General features: G+C 48.9%; 1 protein-coding gene across 3 annotated transcripts in view; it reads right to left on the minus strand.

Moving 5' to 3' along the window:
- The window catches only part of PLEKHM1 (pleckstrin homology and RUN domain containing M1), a 57,205-nt gene that overhangs the window by 11,870 nt on the left and 28,166 nt on the right, over nucleotides 1-17,169 (minus strand). For all 3 annotated transcript variants that reach the window (XM_027517323.1, XM_027517324.1, XM_027517325.1), the window contains 3 exons: nucleotides 8,016-8,280; nucleotides 3,740-4,660; nucleotides 1,173-1,318 (listed from right to left, as the gene is read on the minus strand). In XM_027517323.1, the coding sequence (XP_027373124.1) occupies nucleotides 1,173-1,318; nucleotides 3,740-4,660; nucleotides 8,016-8,280 (1,332 nt within the window). The remainder of the gene's footprint in view (nucleotides 1-1,172; nucleotides 1,319-3,739; nucleotides 4,661-8,015; nucleotides 8,281-17,169) is intronic.

Consider the following 17,169-nt stretch of genomic DNA (forward strand, 5'->3'; position numbering starts at 1 on the left):
GGTACAGGTTCCGAGAATTACGTTCTCTGGGCTCTGATGGGGACATATGAAGAGACAGCATGGCTGGCAGGCCTGGGTCTTGAGAGAAGTTTCCTCTGTTTCTGTGTCTTAACAGAAATCTGTGCCTTTGGGAGAAAGCCGAGTCCACACCTCTTGAGGCAGACCCTGACCGAATGAATTAGGGGCAGAAGGTGAGGCCTTAGGAAAGGGAAGGGGCACCATCTAAGTGACTGGTGGGTTCTGTTTCCTTTAGTCCTCACTGCCCGGAGACAGACACTGTAATTAACCCCCCTTCACGGACAAGGAGCCTGGTGGGCTGCCGTCTACGGGGTCGCACAGAGTCAGACACGACTGAGGCGACTTAGCAGCAGCAGCAGCAGCATGGACAAGGAAACGGGAAGCAGAAGAGTTTGCTCAGGGTAACACAGCTATGTAAGTAGATAAGCTCAGCTGAAGAAGAGGAAAATCTGAAAGACTGCAGAATGCATCATATTTAAAAGCATTTGGTGAACATCAAAAAGTATCTAAGATGTAATACTAACTGAACAAACATGTTATAAAGCAGTATAAGCCCAGAATGATTCCAAATGTAACAAAAAGTAGACGCCTGTATGCCTGGAAAAGGTTGACTGCTCCCAGGGGAAGTGTAGCAGCTGGCTGGCCCATTCATCCATCCATCATCCATCCATCCATCCATCCATTATCTACCCAACTACGTTCATCCATCCACCCATCTATACATCCATCCACATATCTACCATCCATCCATTCATATCCATCCACCAAGCCACCCTTCAACCCATGCATGCAACTACCCACCTAACCCATCCATCCATCCTCTATATCTAATCTATTCTATTATTTCTGCCTATCTATCTATGCTGGTGCTCTAAGCAGTTTTATCTGTGCCCATGGGGAACTACAGTGAACCATCCTGATTCCTACCTGAGGACCAAGGCAGGGATGGACAGAGCTCTGCCCAGGGGCTGTAGACCAGCACCAAATTACTTTCTTGGTCAGCTCCCCCACATCATGGAGCCTAAACTAGTGACCCTGGCTTCTCTAGAGCCAAACTCCCCCAAACATATGAATGGCAGCAGCAGAGAGGAGCGAGCCCTTCTCTGTCACTCAGCAGCGCTGTATGGCTATGACAGGCTGGGCTCAAGACTTACCAGGCGCTTGGTGAGGTCCCAGTTGTGGATGATCCTGGCCGGGATCACTGAGACATCGTCTTGATGGCAGATGTCACAGTAATAGAGGCCAGAGAAGGCACAGAGCTTGGGTCGCACAAATGAGAAGCCGATCTGCCGGGAGCAGCCTGCGGAGAGGAACAGGGGGAGGGTGAGCAGCAGTGGGGCCAGAGTCAGCTCCTGAGCAACACAGGAGCTGCCGAGGCAAAGGGCCTGCTAGCTAGGGAACGCGGCCCGATTAGAAAGGAGAGCATGAAGATAAAAACAACCGCCATTCATATTCCCACCAATGAGAATCAACTCTGGTAATTAACCTTTATGACAAAACACTGTAAGAATTATTGTCACTGTTTCCCAGCTGAAGAAACTGATGCACAGAGAGGTTAGGAAACCTGCTCACTCACACCACGAATGGGTGCACAGCTGGAGTCAAGTTTGGGTCAGGTTGGAGCAGAGCCCGCATTCTCTTATTCCTAACTGCCTCTGTTCAATGTTTCCATGGCTTGTCCTCCAATCCCAGCCTCCGCTAAGCTCACCCCTCCACTGGGGCCCAGAAATGGAAGCAGGGAGTCAAAGTCTCGGCAGGGAGCTGGGGACATGGGGCTGGACATAGAGGTGGTGGACATGGCCTGAAGCCAGGGCCTGTTACCTCGGGATGGGGCACAGGGCCCAGCTTCAGTCCCTCTGCTGGAGTCCCCCAAAGCAGGGGACAGAAGGGATCAAAGTAGGGTGTGCCCACGGCACCAGAGGCAGGGCAGGCCCTGCCTCCTACAGGGCCAGGGGGTGTCCCTTCAGCCTCCTGGAGACTAGAAGGGCTGGTTCTTTGGTGTATGCGCTGTCTCATTCTGACCCTCACTGAATTTTTGCAAGGTTCCAATTCAGCTACTATTTGCTACTTTGTGGGGTTATTACAAAGTTTAAATGAGGTTTTGAAAGTAAACTATGAGATATAAGCCAGATGTCAGAGGCTGGTGGCCTGGCCACAGAGCTCTGTGGGCAGAAAGAAGGCCCAAGCTCCCCAGTTTCAGTCTGGCTGGCTTGGGGCTGGTGGGGGTGGGAGGGATAATGGTGGCAGGTGTGGGGAAAGCTGCCTGCTAGCATCCACATCCCCAGTGGGGAAGCCCTCCTCCTAGCCCTGGGGGCCTGGCCTCCTCTCTGAACCTGGAGCCCATGGGTTAAAGGGCAAAGTGTGAGTGTTAGGGCTGGCAGGTGGGGGAGGAGGGCAAGGGGTGAACAGGGGCTTGAAGACTTTTTTCTGCAAGAAGCTCTGCTCTGCATAGCTTCTCCATCCTCCGGGGGTGGAAGGAGGAGGGGGACCAACCACAGACCACTTCCTTCAGATGCTTGAAGCAGGCTTTCCCCTCCAGTCCCACATGCTCCACCCTGACGGGACGGCTCCTAGACGGCGCACAGCTGCGTCTCCCCGTGCAGCAGGGCCACCTCCTCACAGTTCAGCTGAAAGGCCCAGGCTGAAGGAAATGGGTGTCTGGACTGAGGAGAAGACCTAGAAATGGGATGTGAGCAAGGGAGTATCATGCAGCCTTGAAAGCACGGGAGTGGAGAGGCCCTGTGGGTGCCTGGCTAAGAGCACAGGTTCTGGGTCCACTAAGTCCTCTTCCGGCTCCACCATCGCTCGCTGTGTGAACCTGGGACAGGACTCACCAGTCCTGTGACTCAGTTTCCTCAGCTATAAATAGAGACAAATCCCAACGGGGTTGTTGTCAGGATTAAATGAGACAATCCAAAGAAAGCATCTGGCCCAGTGCCTGGCATGGGAGGACTGGATCTGATGATGCTAATGACACAGCAGATGTACTGACGCAGAAGAATGTGCTAACATATTCCTAACTGGATTAAAGCCAAGCTGCAGAACAATAGATATAGCTGAGCTGTCTAAAATCGTGGCCACCAGCCACAGGTGCCCATTTAAATATATTATTAAAAAGGATTTCCCAGGTGGCTCAGTGGTAAAAAATCCGCCTGCCAGTGCGGGAGACCCAGGAGCCATGGGGTCGAAGAAGCCCCTGGGTCGAGAAGATCCCCTGGAGGAGGAAATGGCACCCTACTCCAGTATTCTTGCCTGGAAAATTCCATGGACAGAGGAGCCTGGCGGGTTGCAGTCCACGGGACTGCAAAGAGTCAGACACGACTGAGCATGCACACACACACATTATTAAAGCCAAATGAAAATTCACTTCCTTCCACACCAGGAAGCCACACGAAATATGCAGTAGCCACACGTGGCTTGTAGCTACGCTACTGGATGGCACAGATTCTAGAACATTGTCATCGTCACAGAACGTTCTGTTGGCCAGTAAGTAGTATGAGCCTATTTTTGTAATTAAATACCTGTGCACACTTGTAAAAGCTTGCAAAAATATTTGAAGCCCTGGCTCCAGAAGAATATAATATGATCATGAAACAGCCTAATTTGCTGCAACATCCCCGAGGCAGTATGGGGGCGCCTGTGGGGAGCAGGAAGGAGTGCAGAGCCTAGAGCAGGAACCCCAGTGCGGGCAGGCTGGAGGTGGGGGACAGGGAGTCAGCACCTGCACAGAAGCAGCCCTGGGAGTCGAGGCCTTTCTCTGTGGGGATGGCCACCAGGTACTGCAACAGGAAGCCGTTCTCCCGCGTGGCAAACTTCAGCACCTCCTGACAGCTTTCATCCAGACTGCCACCGAGGGTCACCGCCTCCTCGGCCGTCTCCAGGTAGGACGCCAGGACCTTGCGTAGCACGTCCCTCCACAGGGCAGCCTCCTCGGCATTCCCGGCCTGCAGCTTCAGGATGGCCTTGGCCGTAATGATTTTGAAGAAGGCTGGGCCCCCGAGGCTCGTGTCCGGCAGGATATCGCGGATGGTCTCGACTCCGTGGCTGTCACTTAACATCTTCTCGTTGTTTCTCACGCGGAAGCACTTGAGGGACTCCAAGGACAGGGAGAAGATGTAGGGCGTCCACGTGCGGTCCGTGTACAGGTAGAGAAGGGACTCTTTGATAGCGTCGGGCTCAGGCACCTGGGAGAAGGACCAGTTGAACTGCGGGCCCTGGGGGGTTTCAGCCTCTATGTGCAGGTCCGAGGGGGCGGGGTGGCCACCCTGGGGGACCTCTGGGGGGTCCTCGGGCTCCTCTGGGTACTGGATGGTCACCCAGTCGTCCTCCTGTAGGGGCCGGCACTTCTGCAGCACCTCGCGCACCCGGTCCAGCCAGTCCTCGGCTTCATCCCGGGACGAGGCGCGCAGGGTCAGCTTCTTGCCAGAGAAGAGCAGCTCGAAGCGGCCGTCGCTGTGGGCTGGCCCCACGGACTCGCAGCGCAGCAGTGAGCAGGTCTCCACGCAGGTGCGCTCCTTGCCACTCAGGAAGAGGCGCAACTCCAGTGGGGAGAGCTCGCAGAAGAATTCCTTCCAGATTCCCATGGCCCCCCGCCGCTCCACCGTGCCCAGCTTCAGGAGCCCCCGGAATGGGTTGGACAGCCCTGCAGGCAGAAAGAGGCGCTTTAGATGATAGGTCTGCCCCTTCGCCACCCTGGATAATATCTGGGGCCCGAGTCCTGTCGTGGGTGTGGACTCTGTGACCACCCGGAGAACATAGGCCACCGCCGGCTGGATGGGAACGTATTTTGAGAGCCTCCCTCCTACCCTCACCCCAGCTGATGACTGCATTCTTGAATTTCACTGAGAAAAGAAAAGCACTTCAACAATCACCTCCATGTGCGCTTCACTACACCCCTTCCAGCATCTGCACCCACACTCTGAGTCCCGTCGCTGGGGATGAACTGACTGTGCTTCTGTCTGAGGCCACCCTCCCATCTGTGCAATTGTGCAGGGGGTCCCCCCACCACCACCCCGCCTACTCAAGGACAAGGACGTCTCTCCAGCAATCTTTTCTGCCCCTCCTGCGTCACTGTCTTCTCCCTCTCTCCTGGATCATTCCCATCAGCCCACAAACTCGCTGTTATTTCTCCCAGCATTAAAAATATCTCTCGACTCTACTCACATCTCTAATTACCACCCTGGGTCTCTGTCCCCTTTACAGAAACCCCCCTGAGGAGGCGTGGGAATGTCTCTGGGACTCCCTCCTTCTATTCTTTCTTGAACGTCCTCCGAGCAGCCTTCTGTCCCGAGTCCACAGAACCTGCCCTTGGCAAGGCTACCAGGCCCTCCTTGTTGCCAAGTCCTAAGGCTAGTCGTTGGTCCCCATCTGGCCTGGCCCATCAGCATCGCGGCACACCGCAGAGCCCCCTTCCCTGGGGTCTTCTCTGCCAACACTGGTCCCCGTCTCCTGTCTCCCGGATGCTCCCTCCTCTCACTGGCCTCTTCATGGAGGCCCTGGGCTTGGCCCTGGTTCTCTTCTCTACTAATACCCACTTTTCCAAGCTGGTCTTCCCTGGTCTTGGGGCTTTATGCCAACAACTCCTCAGTTTTCATCTCCAGCCTGGACCTCGCCCTTGAGCTTTAGATTCCAATCTCCATCTGCTCCGTGTATGTCTAATAGGCTTCTCAAAGTTGACACGTCTAAAAACGTGTTCCTGATTCTCCCACTCCAAACCCACTTCTCTCCTGATGTTCTTCGTCTAGTAAAATGGCATACTTCATCCTCCCAGATGCTTGGGCCAAAAACTTGGGAGCTATCCTTGATTTTTTTTTTTCCTTTCACACCCCACATCTAATCTATCAGCAAATCCTCTTGGTATACCCAGAGCCTTTCTCCACTTCTCAACGCCTCCACCACTCTCACAGGGGCTTGGTCCACCATCATTTCTGGCTGGGCTTATGGCTGTGGCCTCCCTGAAGCCCCTCAAGAAATGAGCCAGGATGACTCCCCTGGAGAGTCCCCAGAGTCAGATCACGTCTCTCTCAGAGCAAAAGCCAACGTCCTTACTGTGGCCCACGAGGCCCCCCATCACTCTGACCTCATCTCTAGTCACCCCCTTCCCATCTCCTCTGTTCCAGCTACTCTGGTCTCTGCTGCTTACTGGACACATCAAGCATGTTCCTGTCGCAGGGCCTTTGCACATGTTCTCCCTGCTTGAAATACAACGATCGCCTCGTGCCTCTCTCCCCACCTTTCCAGTCTCCTCAAATGTCACCTAATTTGTGAGGCCTCCCTTGGCCAGCCTTTATTTATTTATTCACTTTCTGGCCGTGCTGTGCAGCTTGCAGGATCTTCATTCCCTGAACAGGGATTGAACGTGGGCCCCAGCAGTCAAAGTGTGGAGTCTTAACCATTGGACCATGAGGGAAGTCCCTGGCCATCCCTTATGAAACAGTACCCTGCCCACCTCCCAGTTTACTATTCCCCACAGGAGTGATCACCCACCCCACTATATGTTTACTTGTTCATCTGCTTATTTCCTGTCTCTCACACTAGAATACAACTCCCATGAAGATAAGGACCTGGCCTGGTTTCCTGTTGTGTCCCCAGCACCTAGAATAGCACCTGGCACATCGCAGGTGCCCAATAAGTATCTGTTGAGTAGGGAGTGTGTGTACCACACACAGCCCAAGGCTCCCTGATCCCTGGGGGCTAGCCATCTTCCTGAACAAGGGGGTCCAAAGGACACACAATTCTCTCTCCCAGCTTGGACTAGCCTTAGAGATTTCAAATCATTGTGTAGGGTCTTCCTATCCTTCCGGGTACCTGATGATACAGGCATAAAGCACATCTTCTCTGGTATGGTTGTAACCATCACATGCACTGAAAGAAAAACCTAAGAGGAGGTGGCATGGAAACCAGGGCTGTGCCCAGACTCCCTGAACCAGGGCCCCAGAAACCCAGCCAGCATCCTCTGCTGCTGCTGCTGCTGCTGCTGCTAAGTCGCTTCAGTCATGTCCGACTCTGTGCGACCCCAAAGACGGCAGACCACCAGGCTCCGCCGTCCCTGGGATTCTCCAGGCAAGAACACTGGAGTGGGTTGCCATTTCTTTCTCCAATGCGTGAAAGTGAAAAGTGAAAGTGAAGTCACTCAGTCCGACTCTTAGTGTCTGACTCCTAGCGACCCCATGGACCGCAGCCTACCAGGCTCCTCCGTCCGTGGAATTTTCCAGGCAAGAGCACTGGAGTGGGGTGCCATTGCTGCTGGGTCACTGCAAACAGAGAATGAGGCGACAAACAGACTGACCCTAGCACACACTTGCACATTTGTTTGTTTCTGAGGGTTACAGAAAAATTAGGTTATGGTTGTTCAGTGCTTTACGGAATTTCATAGGATGTGGAGGTCGAGCTGGCCTCCTTGTGAACTGCACACAGAGGACACTGAACAAACGGCAGATCTGAAAACCCCATCAGACCTGCTAAATAAACCATTTGCGAGAAGGGCCTTAGGGAGGAGCAGCTGGAACATCTGAGCCTTCAAGAGGCGGGCGGGGCTTTCCTTCTGGGGTCATACTCCTAAGATTATTTTCTGTATCTTACATATAATCTATGGATAATCATTAAGATTTACAGGAGAGTTTCAGGGAAGTTATTTTCCATTCTCGTGTATGCAACAGTACTCGTGTACTCTGCAGGCAGTTTTGAGCATTACTGTCTTAAGAGTTTGAGAGTGGATGTATCTGTGTGGCTGATTCACTTCGCGGTACACCTGAAACTAACACGGCATAGTAAATCAACTATATTCCAATAAAAATTAAAAAAAGATTTTATGAGAAAATACAGTACTCTTCCCGAAATGCCTTCCTGAATTACTCTGCAAGGGTGCTCCTTATTACATTTTGGGATGAGGTTTTTCTTGGGAGAAGATACCACCCAATCAGTAACGCAAAAGAACTGCTCTCCGAAAGGCACTGCTCATGCGCAGTGCGGCACCGGAAGCCCGCAGAGCTGCCTACCCATCTGCCGTCGATGCACCACCCTGAAGTTCCTGTGTTCCGGCGGCGGCAGGGCGGCCCTGCTTCTCCCGCTTCCTGGGGAAGGTGCGCAAGCTTTGTCTAAGGCCTCCATGGAGCAGCTTCGTCTTGGTTCTTGCACTAGGAGGCCAGGCCTTGACTCAGGTATCTCTCTGGGAGAAGCTGTGGCGGCATCAGAAGGACTCTGTCTGGGCTGTTCCCGGGGAGGCCGGTAGAAGTCATCTTCTGAGATCCAGCTCTTGCTTTTCTATTGGGAAAGAAGGAAAGGCAGGTTCGTTTGTTTTTAAAAACACCTTTATTGAGACACGATTCACACCATAAGATTAAACCATTTAAAGTGTATAATTCAGGGACTTCCCTGGAAGTCCAGTGGTTACGACCCTGCCCTTCCACTGCAGGGGGAGTGGGTTCCATCCCTGATTGGGGAACTAAGATCTAGCATGATGTGACAAAAAAAAAAAAAAGTGTGTAATTCGGTAGTTTTAGCATATTCATCGGAGAAGGCAATGGCACCCCACTCCAGTTCTCTTGCCTGGAAAATCCCATGGACGGAGGGCCCTGGTGGGCTGCAGTCCATGAGGTCGCTAGGAGTTGGACACAACTGAGCAACTTCACTTTCACTTTTCACTTTCATGCATTGGAGAAGGAAATGGCAACCCACTCCAGTGTTCTTGCCTGGAGAATCCCAGGGACAGGGGAGCCTGGTGGGCTGCCATCTATGGGGTCGCACAAGAGTCGGACACGATTGAAGCGACTTAGCAGCAGCAGCAGCAGCATATTCATGGAGTTGTGCAACCATCAGCACAATCTATGTTTAGAACATTTTCATTGTTCCATAAGGAAGCCCCATCAGCAGCCACTCCCTGTTTACCCTCAACCACTCCAGTTCTAGGCAGTCAGTAATCTACTTTCTGTTTCCATGTGTGAGGACTCGGTTGTGTCCAACTCTTTGTGACCCCATGGACTGTAGCCTGCCAGGCTCCTCTGTCCATGGGATTCTCCAGGCAAGAATACTGCAGTGGCTTGCCATTTCCTCCTCCAGGGAATCTTCGTAACCCAGGGATCAAACTCACCTTTCTTGTGTCTCTGCACTGCAGACAGATTCTTTACCCCTGCACCACCTGGGAAACCCCCTCTGTTTCCTTGGGTTTGCCCATTTTGAATATGTATAAACGAAATTTAACAACATGTGGTCTTTTGAAACTGGTTTCTTTCCCTTAGCATGATGTTTTCAAGGTTTATCCATGTCCTGGCATGTATCATTACTTCATTCCTTTTTATTACCAATTAATATTCCAATTATGGATTTATCATGTTTTATATATCCACTCCTCAGAGGATGGACATATGAGTAGTTTTCTGCTTTTTGGCAATTATGAATAATGCTGCAGAGAACCTTGATGTATAAGTTTTTCTGTGGATGCATGTTTTCTATTCTCTTGGTACACACCTAGGAGTGGAATTGATGGATAATATAATAACAAAAAAGATCTCAATGACCCAGATGACCACGATGGTGTGATCACTCACCTACAGCCAGACATCCTGGAATACGAAGTCAACTGGGCCTTAGGAAGCATCACTACAAACAAAGCTAGTGGAGGTGATGGAATTCCAGCTGAATTAGTTCAAATCCTAAAAGATGATGTGTGAAAGTGCTGCACTCAATATGCCGGCAAATTTGGAAAACTCAGCAGTGGCCACAGGACTGGAAAAGGTCAGTTTTCATTCCAACCCCAAAGAAAGGCAATGCCAAAGAATGCTCAAACTACCGCACAATTGCACTCATCTCACACACTAGTAAAGTAATGCTCAAAATTCTCCAAGCCAGGCTCCAACAGTACGTGAATTGAGAACTTCCAGGTGTTCAAGCTGGATTTAGAAAAGGCAGAGGAACCAGAGATCAAATTGCCAACATCTGTTGGATCATAGAAAAAGCAAAAGAATTCCAGAAAAACATCTGCTTCATTGATTATGCTAAGCCTTTGACTGTGTGCATCACAACAAACTGTGAAAAATTCTTCAAGACACGGGAATACCAGACCATCTTACCTGCCTCCTGAGAAACCTGTATATAGGTCAAGAAGCAACACTTAGAACCGGACATGGAACAACAGACTGGTTTCAAATCGGGAAAGGAGTACGTCAAGGCTGTATATTGTCACCCTGCTTATTTAACTTATATGCAGAGTACATCATGAGAAACGCTGGGCTGGATGAAGCACAAACTGGAATCAGGATTGCTGGGAGAAATATCAATAACCTCAGATATGCAGATGACACCACCCTTATGGCAGAAAGCTAAGAGGAACTAAAAGAGCCTCTTTTTGAAAGTGAAAGACAGTGAAAATGCTGACTTAAAACTCAGCATTCAAAAAATGAAGATCATGGCACCTGGTCCCATCACTTTCTAGCAAATAGATGGGGAAACAGTGGAAACAGTGAGAGATTTTATTTTCTTGGGCTGCAAAATCACTGCAGATGATGACTGCAGCCATGAAATAAAAAAGACGCTTGCTCCTTGAAAGAAAAGCTATGACCAACCTAGACAGCATATTAAAAAGCAGAGACATTACTTTGCCAACAAAGGTCCGTCTAGTCAAAGCTATGGTTTTTCCAGTAGCCGTGTATGGATGTGAGAGTTGGACCATAAAGAAAGCAAGAAAGCTGAGTGCCGAAGAATTAATGCTTTTGAACTGTGGTGTTGGAGGAGACTCTTGAGAGTCCCTTGGACTGCAAGGAGATCCAACCAGTCAACCCTGAAGGAAATCAATCCTGAATATTCATTGGAAGGATTGATGCTGAAGCTCTAATACTTTGGCCAGCTGATGTGAAGAACTGACTCATTAGAAAAGACCCTGATGCTAGGAAAGATTGAAGGCGGGAGGAGAAGGGGATGACAGAGGATGGGATGGTTGGATGGCATCACAGACTCAATGGACATGAGTTTGAGCACACTCTGGGAGTTGGTGATGGACAGGGAAGCCTGGCATGCTGCAGTCCATGGGGTCACAAACAGCTGGACACAACTAAGCAACTGAACTCAACTGATGATAACTACGTCTAACATTTGAGGAATTTCCAAGCTGTTTTCCTAAGTGGCTGTACTATTTGACCTTCCCACCAGCAATGTATGAGGGTTCCAATTTTTCCACATCCTCTCCATCATTATTATCTGTATTTTTGATTATAGTCAGATGAGTGTATGGCTATAATATGCAGTGCACACTTATGCTTTTTATTTGCATTTCTCTGATGTCTAAAAACACTGGGCATGTTTTCATATGCTTATTGGTCATTTGTATATTTTCTCTGGAGAAAGGTCTATTCAAATCCTTTGCCGATTTTCAAATTGGTTTATTTGTTCTTTTGTCGTGTTATGGGTTGAACTGTGTGTGTCCCCCCGACAACCCTGCAAAAGATATGCTGGAATCCTACCCCCCAGTACCTTAGAATGTGACCTTATCTGGAAAGTAGAGTTGTTGCAAATGTGTTAAGATGAGGTCATACTGGGGTACAGTGGGCCCTTCACCCAATGTGACCGATCTACTTATAAGAGGAGAAAAGAGAACACGCAGAGAACACCGAGCCAAGCCAGAGATCCAGAGGGAGAGCCCCGTGTGGTGACAGGGGCAGGGCCTGCAGTGATGTGTCTACAAGCCGGGGAGTGCCCAGGGCTCCCAGGGCTACTGGCGACACTACAGGCTGAGAGAAAGGCGTGGAACAGATTCTTCCTCAGAATCTCCTGAAGGAACCAACCCTGCCAGCATCTGGACCGTGCACTTCTGGCCTCCAGAACCATCAGATACACCAGTTGCCCCTTATCTATGGTTTCAGTTACCCACAGCCAACTTAATTTGCCATTAAGTGGCAAATTCCAGAAATAAACCATTCACAAGTTTTGCACTGTGACCCTTCTGAGTAGTGTGATGAAACCTCTCATCGTCCTTCTCCATCCTGCCTGGGATGTGAATCACCCCTTTATCCCACTATCAGTCACTTCATTAGTAGCCCTCTTGGTTATCAGATCGTCCACCGTGGTATCACACTGCTTGTGTTCATGGAACCCTGATTTACTTAATAAGGGCCCCAAAGCACAAGATGAGTGATGCTGGCAATTCGGATCTGCCAGAGAAGCCGTAAAGTGCTTTCTTTAAGTAACACAGTAAAAGTTCTTGACTAAATAAGGAAAGAAATAAAGGATATTCAAAAGTTGTTAAGATGTACAGTAAGAAAGGGTCTTCTATCTGTGAGATTATGAAGAAGGAAAAATAAATTTGTGCCAGCTTTGTTGCTGCACCTCAAACTACAGAAGTTATACCCACAGCACATGAATAAGTGCTTAAAGTTAAGATGGAAAAGGCATTACATTGGTACAGTAAGATATTCGGGGGGCTGAGAGGTCACATTCACGTAACTTTTATTACAGAACACTGTTATACCTGCTCTGTTTTATTATTGTTCATCTTTTACTGTGCCTAATTTTTTTAATAGATTTTTTGATGTGGACCATTTTCAGAGTTTTTATTGAGTTTGTTACAATATTGCTTCTGTTTTCTGTTTTGATTTTTTGGTCACCAGGCATGTGGGACCTTAGCCTCCCAACCAGGGATTGAACCTGCACCCGCTGTGTTGGAAGGTGAAATCCTAAGCACTGGACCACTAGGGATGGCCCTTACTGTGCCGAATTTATAAATGAAACTTTATCATTGGTATGTGTGTATGGGAAAAAATATAGTATATGTAGGGTTTGGTACTATCCAGTTTCAGGCATCCACTGGGGATCTTAGCACATATCCCTGTGGATCAGGGGTGACCACTATAATACATTTCTGTGTTTGCAGGCCATCCAGTGTATAGTCCTTTGTTACAGAAGCTGCTGCTGCTGCTAAGTCGATTCAGTCGTGTCTGACTCTGTGCGACCCCATAGACGGGCAGCCCACCAGGCTCCCCCGTCCCTGGGATTCTCCAGGCAAGAACACTGGAGTGGGTTGCCATTTCCTTCTCCAATGCATGAAAGTGAAAGTGAAGTGGCTCAGTCGTGCCCAACTCTTAGCGACCCCATGGACTGCAGCCTACCAGGCTCCTCTGTCCATGGATTTTCCAGGCAAGAGTACTGGAGTGGGGTGCCATTGCCTTCTCCGTTCACAGAATAATCAATCATATATCAAATCATCACAAAAATACTATAAATATCTTACAACTTTGTAAATTATACTCAATAAAGTTGAAAAAAAATTTTTAAGATATTTTAAAAAGTCTATTTAAAAAATAATGATGAGGAGGATGATGAAAGCTAACGCTTGGAGCCAGGAACTGGACTAAAAGCTTGATATATAGTAATTCATTTAATTCTCACAAGAAGCCCTAGGAAGTAAATACAAGTTGCAAGGTTTCTTTCTAAGTTCGGGGTACTAGGCCTATATCAGATACATGATCTGCAAATAATTTCTCCAGTTCTGTGAGTTACCTTTTAACTTTTTTGATAGTGCCCTTTAAGGCTTCCCTGGCAACTCAGAGGTTAAAGCGTCTGCCTGCAATGTGGGAGACCCGGGTTCAATCCCTGGGTCAGGAAGATCCCCTGGAGAAGAGAAAGGCAACCCACTCCAGTATTCTTCCCTGGAGAATCCCATGGACAGAGGAGCCTAGTAGGCTACAGTCCATGGGGTCGAAAAGAGACATGACTGAGCGACTTCACTTTCACTTTCTTTAAGGCAGAAAATTTTAAAATTTTGATGAAGTCCAATTTATCTGTTTTTTCTTTTGTCTCTATGCTTTTGGTATCACACTTAAGAACCCACTGCCGGGGCCTTCCCTGGTGGACCAGTGGTTAAGAATCCACCTTCCAATGCAGGTGACGCGGGTTCAACCCTTGGTCAGGGAACTAAGATCTCATGTGCCACGGGGCAACTACGGCAGCATGCCGAAACTAGAGAGCCCCCATGCCGCAGTGAACAGCCTGCACGTGGCAATGAAAGGGTTCCCCGTGCTGTGGCTAGGACTCGATGCAGCCAAATACATAAATACATAAACATTAAAAAAAAAATGATTGCCTAAGCCAAGGTTACAAAGATTTACTCCTATGTTTTCTGCAAAGAGGTTTACAGTTTTAGCTTTTATGCCTAGATCTGTGATCAGTTTTGAGTTAATTTTTGTATATGGTGTGAGGAAAGGATCCACCTTTATGCACGTGGATAACCAGTTGTCCCAGCACCATTTGTTAAAGGGATGTTGAATTTTTCAGCACTGCTTGTAGGGTTTGAGATGGAGGAGGCATGGGCAGACAAGACCCAGAGATATCACTAGCTCCTCTGCATTTACTTCCCATTTCTGAGCAGGTCCCCAAGGCTCCAGGCAGCCAGGCCATGCCCCTTCCTTCTCTGCTATCTCCCTGAATCTGATGTTGCTCACTGGGCTGACGGAAGTGCGGTGGGGGTCAGGAGGCTCGTGGGAATGAATTCTGGCTCTTTTTCTTCACTATTTCAAGTGCTCCCTGTCTTTTTGTGCCTAAGCGTCATGGGAGAGCAGAGGCAGGGAAGCTGGCTGGATGCCCTCAGTGGCTGTCTACACAGAGGAAGTGAGTCACCCAAGGGCTGCAACCAGCCCAGCTGTTGTGTTAAGTACCAAAAACCTCACTCTGATGTTGCTATTTCCAACCCCTAAATTAAGACTGCCCTCCCCACTCCCACAGACAGGGAAGGGGAGCAGGGCTGGAGCTGCCCAGAACGTCGGAAGGATTGGTTTGAACAGCTTCGTCCATTCAGATGCTGTCAAGTTCCTTAAGCCAAGAGTGGTGAGTTCTGAGTCAGGAGCTTGGTGGCAGGGAGGCTCACAGAACTTGGCTTCCAAAGCTTCTTCCAAAACCCTCAGAACCAGCAGGTGCTTCCTTCTGCCAGTGACAGGACAATGTGTCAATCAGGGTGACTGCCAGGGACCACTCACAACTCAGGATCCTGAACAAAGCCTGTCTAAGTCATCAACACCCAGGGGAACTCCCTAAGGAAATTGGGCTGCAGGAGCAATCCCGTGGCCATCCAGGGAAATTCCTGGAGCTTGGCGCACACAACCTGGGAAACCCTTATGGGAGAGACCACTTTTCCTTAAGACTCAGCTCAGAGGTCATTCATCACCTCCTCCTGGAAGCTGTCCTTACTCATCCTCAGCCTACACCCCCTCCAACCCACCCCCAGGTAGGTTTGAGATCCCTTCTGCGCTCCTATGGCATTTTACGCTTACCTCCATCCTAGCACCTACAAAGCTGTTTGGAATGGTCATTCTTTGTGCCTGGCACAGAGTTATAAAAGATGAGGGGGGTACTTCCCTAGTGGTCCAGTGGCTAAGCCTCTGCACCCGCTAAGCAGGGGACCTGGGTTTGATCCTCGGTCAGGGAACTAGATTCCACATGCCACAACGAAAGATCCCACATGCTGAAACTAAGACCTGATGCAGTAACTAAGACCCAACACAGTACAAAAATAAATAAACATATATTTTTTAAAAAGATAAGGTGGGAATTCCCTGGTGGTCCAGTGGTTGGGATTTGGTGCTTTTCACTGCTGAGGGCCCAGGGTTTAGTCCCTAGTTGAGGAATTAAGATCCCACAAGTCACAGGCATAGCATGGTTCCCCCAAAAACCCAAAAAGATGAGGGAATAAATCTTGACTATCCAAATGTTTTCAATGTAAAATAACAAAGGTGGGGTGAGGAAACAAGGAAGGAGACACATGTGGATTTTGTGATGCTGTACGCTGCCGTACCATATAACTGTGCTTATTTCACATGCTAGCAAGGTTATGTTCAAAATCTTTCAACGTAGCTACATGAACCGAGAACTTCCGGATGTACAAGCTGGGTTTCAAAGAGGCAGAGGAACCAGAGAGCAAATTGCCAACACTTATTGGATCGAAAAACATCTACTTCTGCTTTACCGACTATGCTAAAGCTTTTGAATGTGTGGATCACAGCACACTGTGGAAAATTCTTAAAGAGACTGGAGTATGAGACCACCTTACCTGCCTCCCAAGAAACTTGTATGCAGGTCAGGAAGCAACAGTTAGAACAGGATATACAACTGACTGGTTCAAAATTGGGAAAGGAGTAAGTCAAGGCTGTATATTGTCACCCTGCTTATTTAACTTAGAGTACATCATGTGAAATGCTGGACTGGATGAATCACAAATTGGAATCAAGACTGCTAGGAGAAAATATCAACAACCTTAGATATGCAGACAATACCACTCTAGTTGAAGAAAGTGAAGAGGAACTAAAGAGCCTCTTGAAGAGGGTGAAAGAGGAGAGTAAAAGAGCTGGCTTGAAATTCAGCATTCAAAAAACTAAGATCGTGGCACCGAGTCCCATCACTTCATGGCAAATAGAAGGGGAAAAAGTGGAAGCAGTGACAGATTTTATTTTCTTGGGCTCCAAAATCACTTTGGACAGCGACTGCAGCCATGAAATTAAAAGACGTTTGCTCCTTGGCAGGAAAGCTATGACAAACCTAGACAGCATATTAAAAAACACAGACATCACTTTGCCGACAAAGGTCTGTATAGTCAAAGCTACTGTTTTTCCAGTAGTCATGTATGGATGTGAGAGCTGGACCATAAAGAAGGCTGACTGCCAAAGAACTGATGCTTTCAAATAGTGGTGCTGGAGAAGATTCTTGAGACTTCCTTGGACTGCACGGAAATCAAACCAGTCAATCCTAAAGGAATTCAGCCCTGAACATTCATTGGAAGGACTGCTGCTGAACCTGAAGCTTCAGTACTTTGACCACCTGATGTGAAAAGCCAACTCATTGGAAAAGATCCTGATGCTGGGCAAGAATAAAGGCAAAAGGAGAAGGGGGCAGCAGAGGATGAGGTGGCTGGAGAGCATCACGACACAATGGACTTGAATCTGAGCAAATGCCCAGAGACGGTGGAGGACAGAGGAGCCTGGCATGCTGCAGTCCATGACTTAGCGACTGAACAACAACATGCTCACTGGTGAGGGCTTCTCTCTCCAAGGAGGAGAGGGAGACTGCTGGGAAGTATCCACACATGGCCCAGTGACCACAGGCCTCCCACCAGGAAATAAGACTCTGGGGAAAACCTTTTGTTCTCTTAAGCAATAGAGAAAAACAGTGGGAACGCTG

This window comes from Bos indicus x Bos taurus, chromosome 19 (assembly GCF_003369695.1).
Source record: "Bos indicus x Bos taurus breed Angus x Brahman F1 hybrid chromosome 19, Bos_hybrid_MaternalHap_v2.0, whole genome shotgun sequence".
Classification (NCBI taxonomy): Eukaryota; Metazoa; Chordata; class Mammalia; order Artiodactyla; family Bovidae; genus Bos; species Bos indicus x Bos taurus.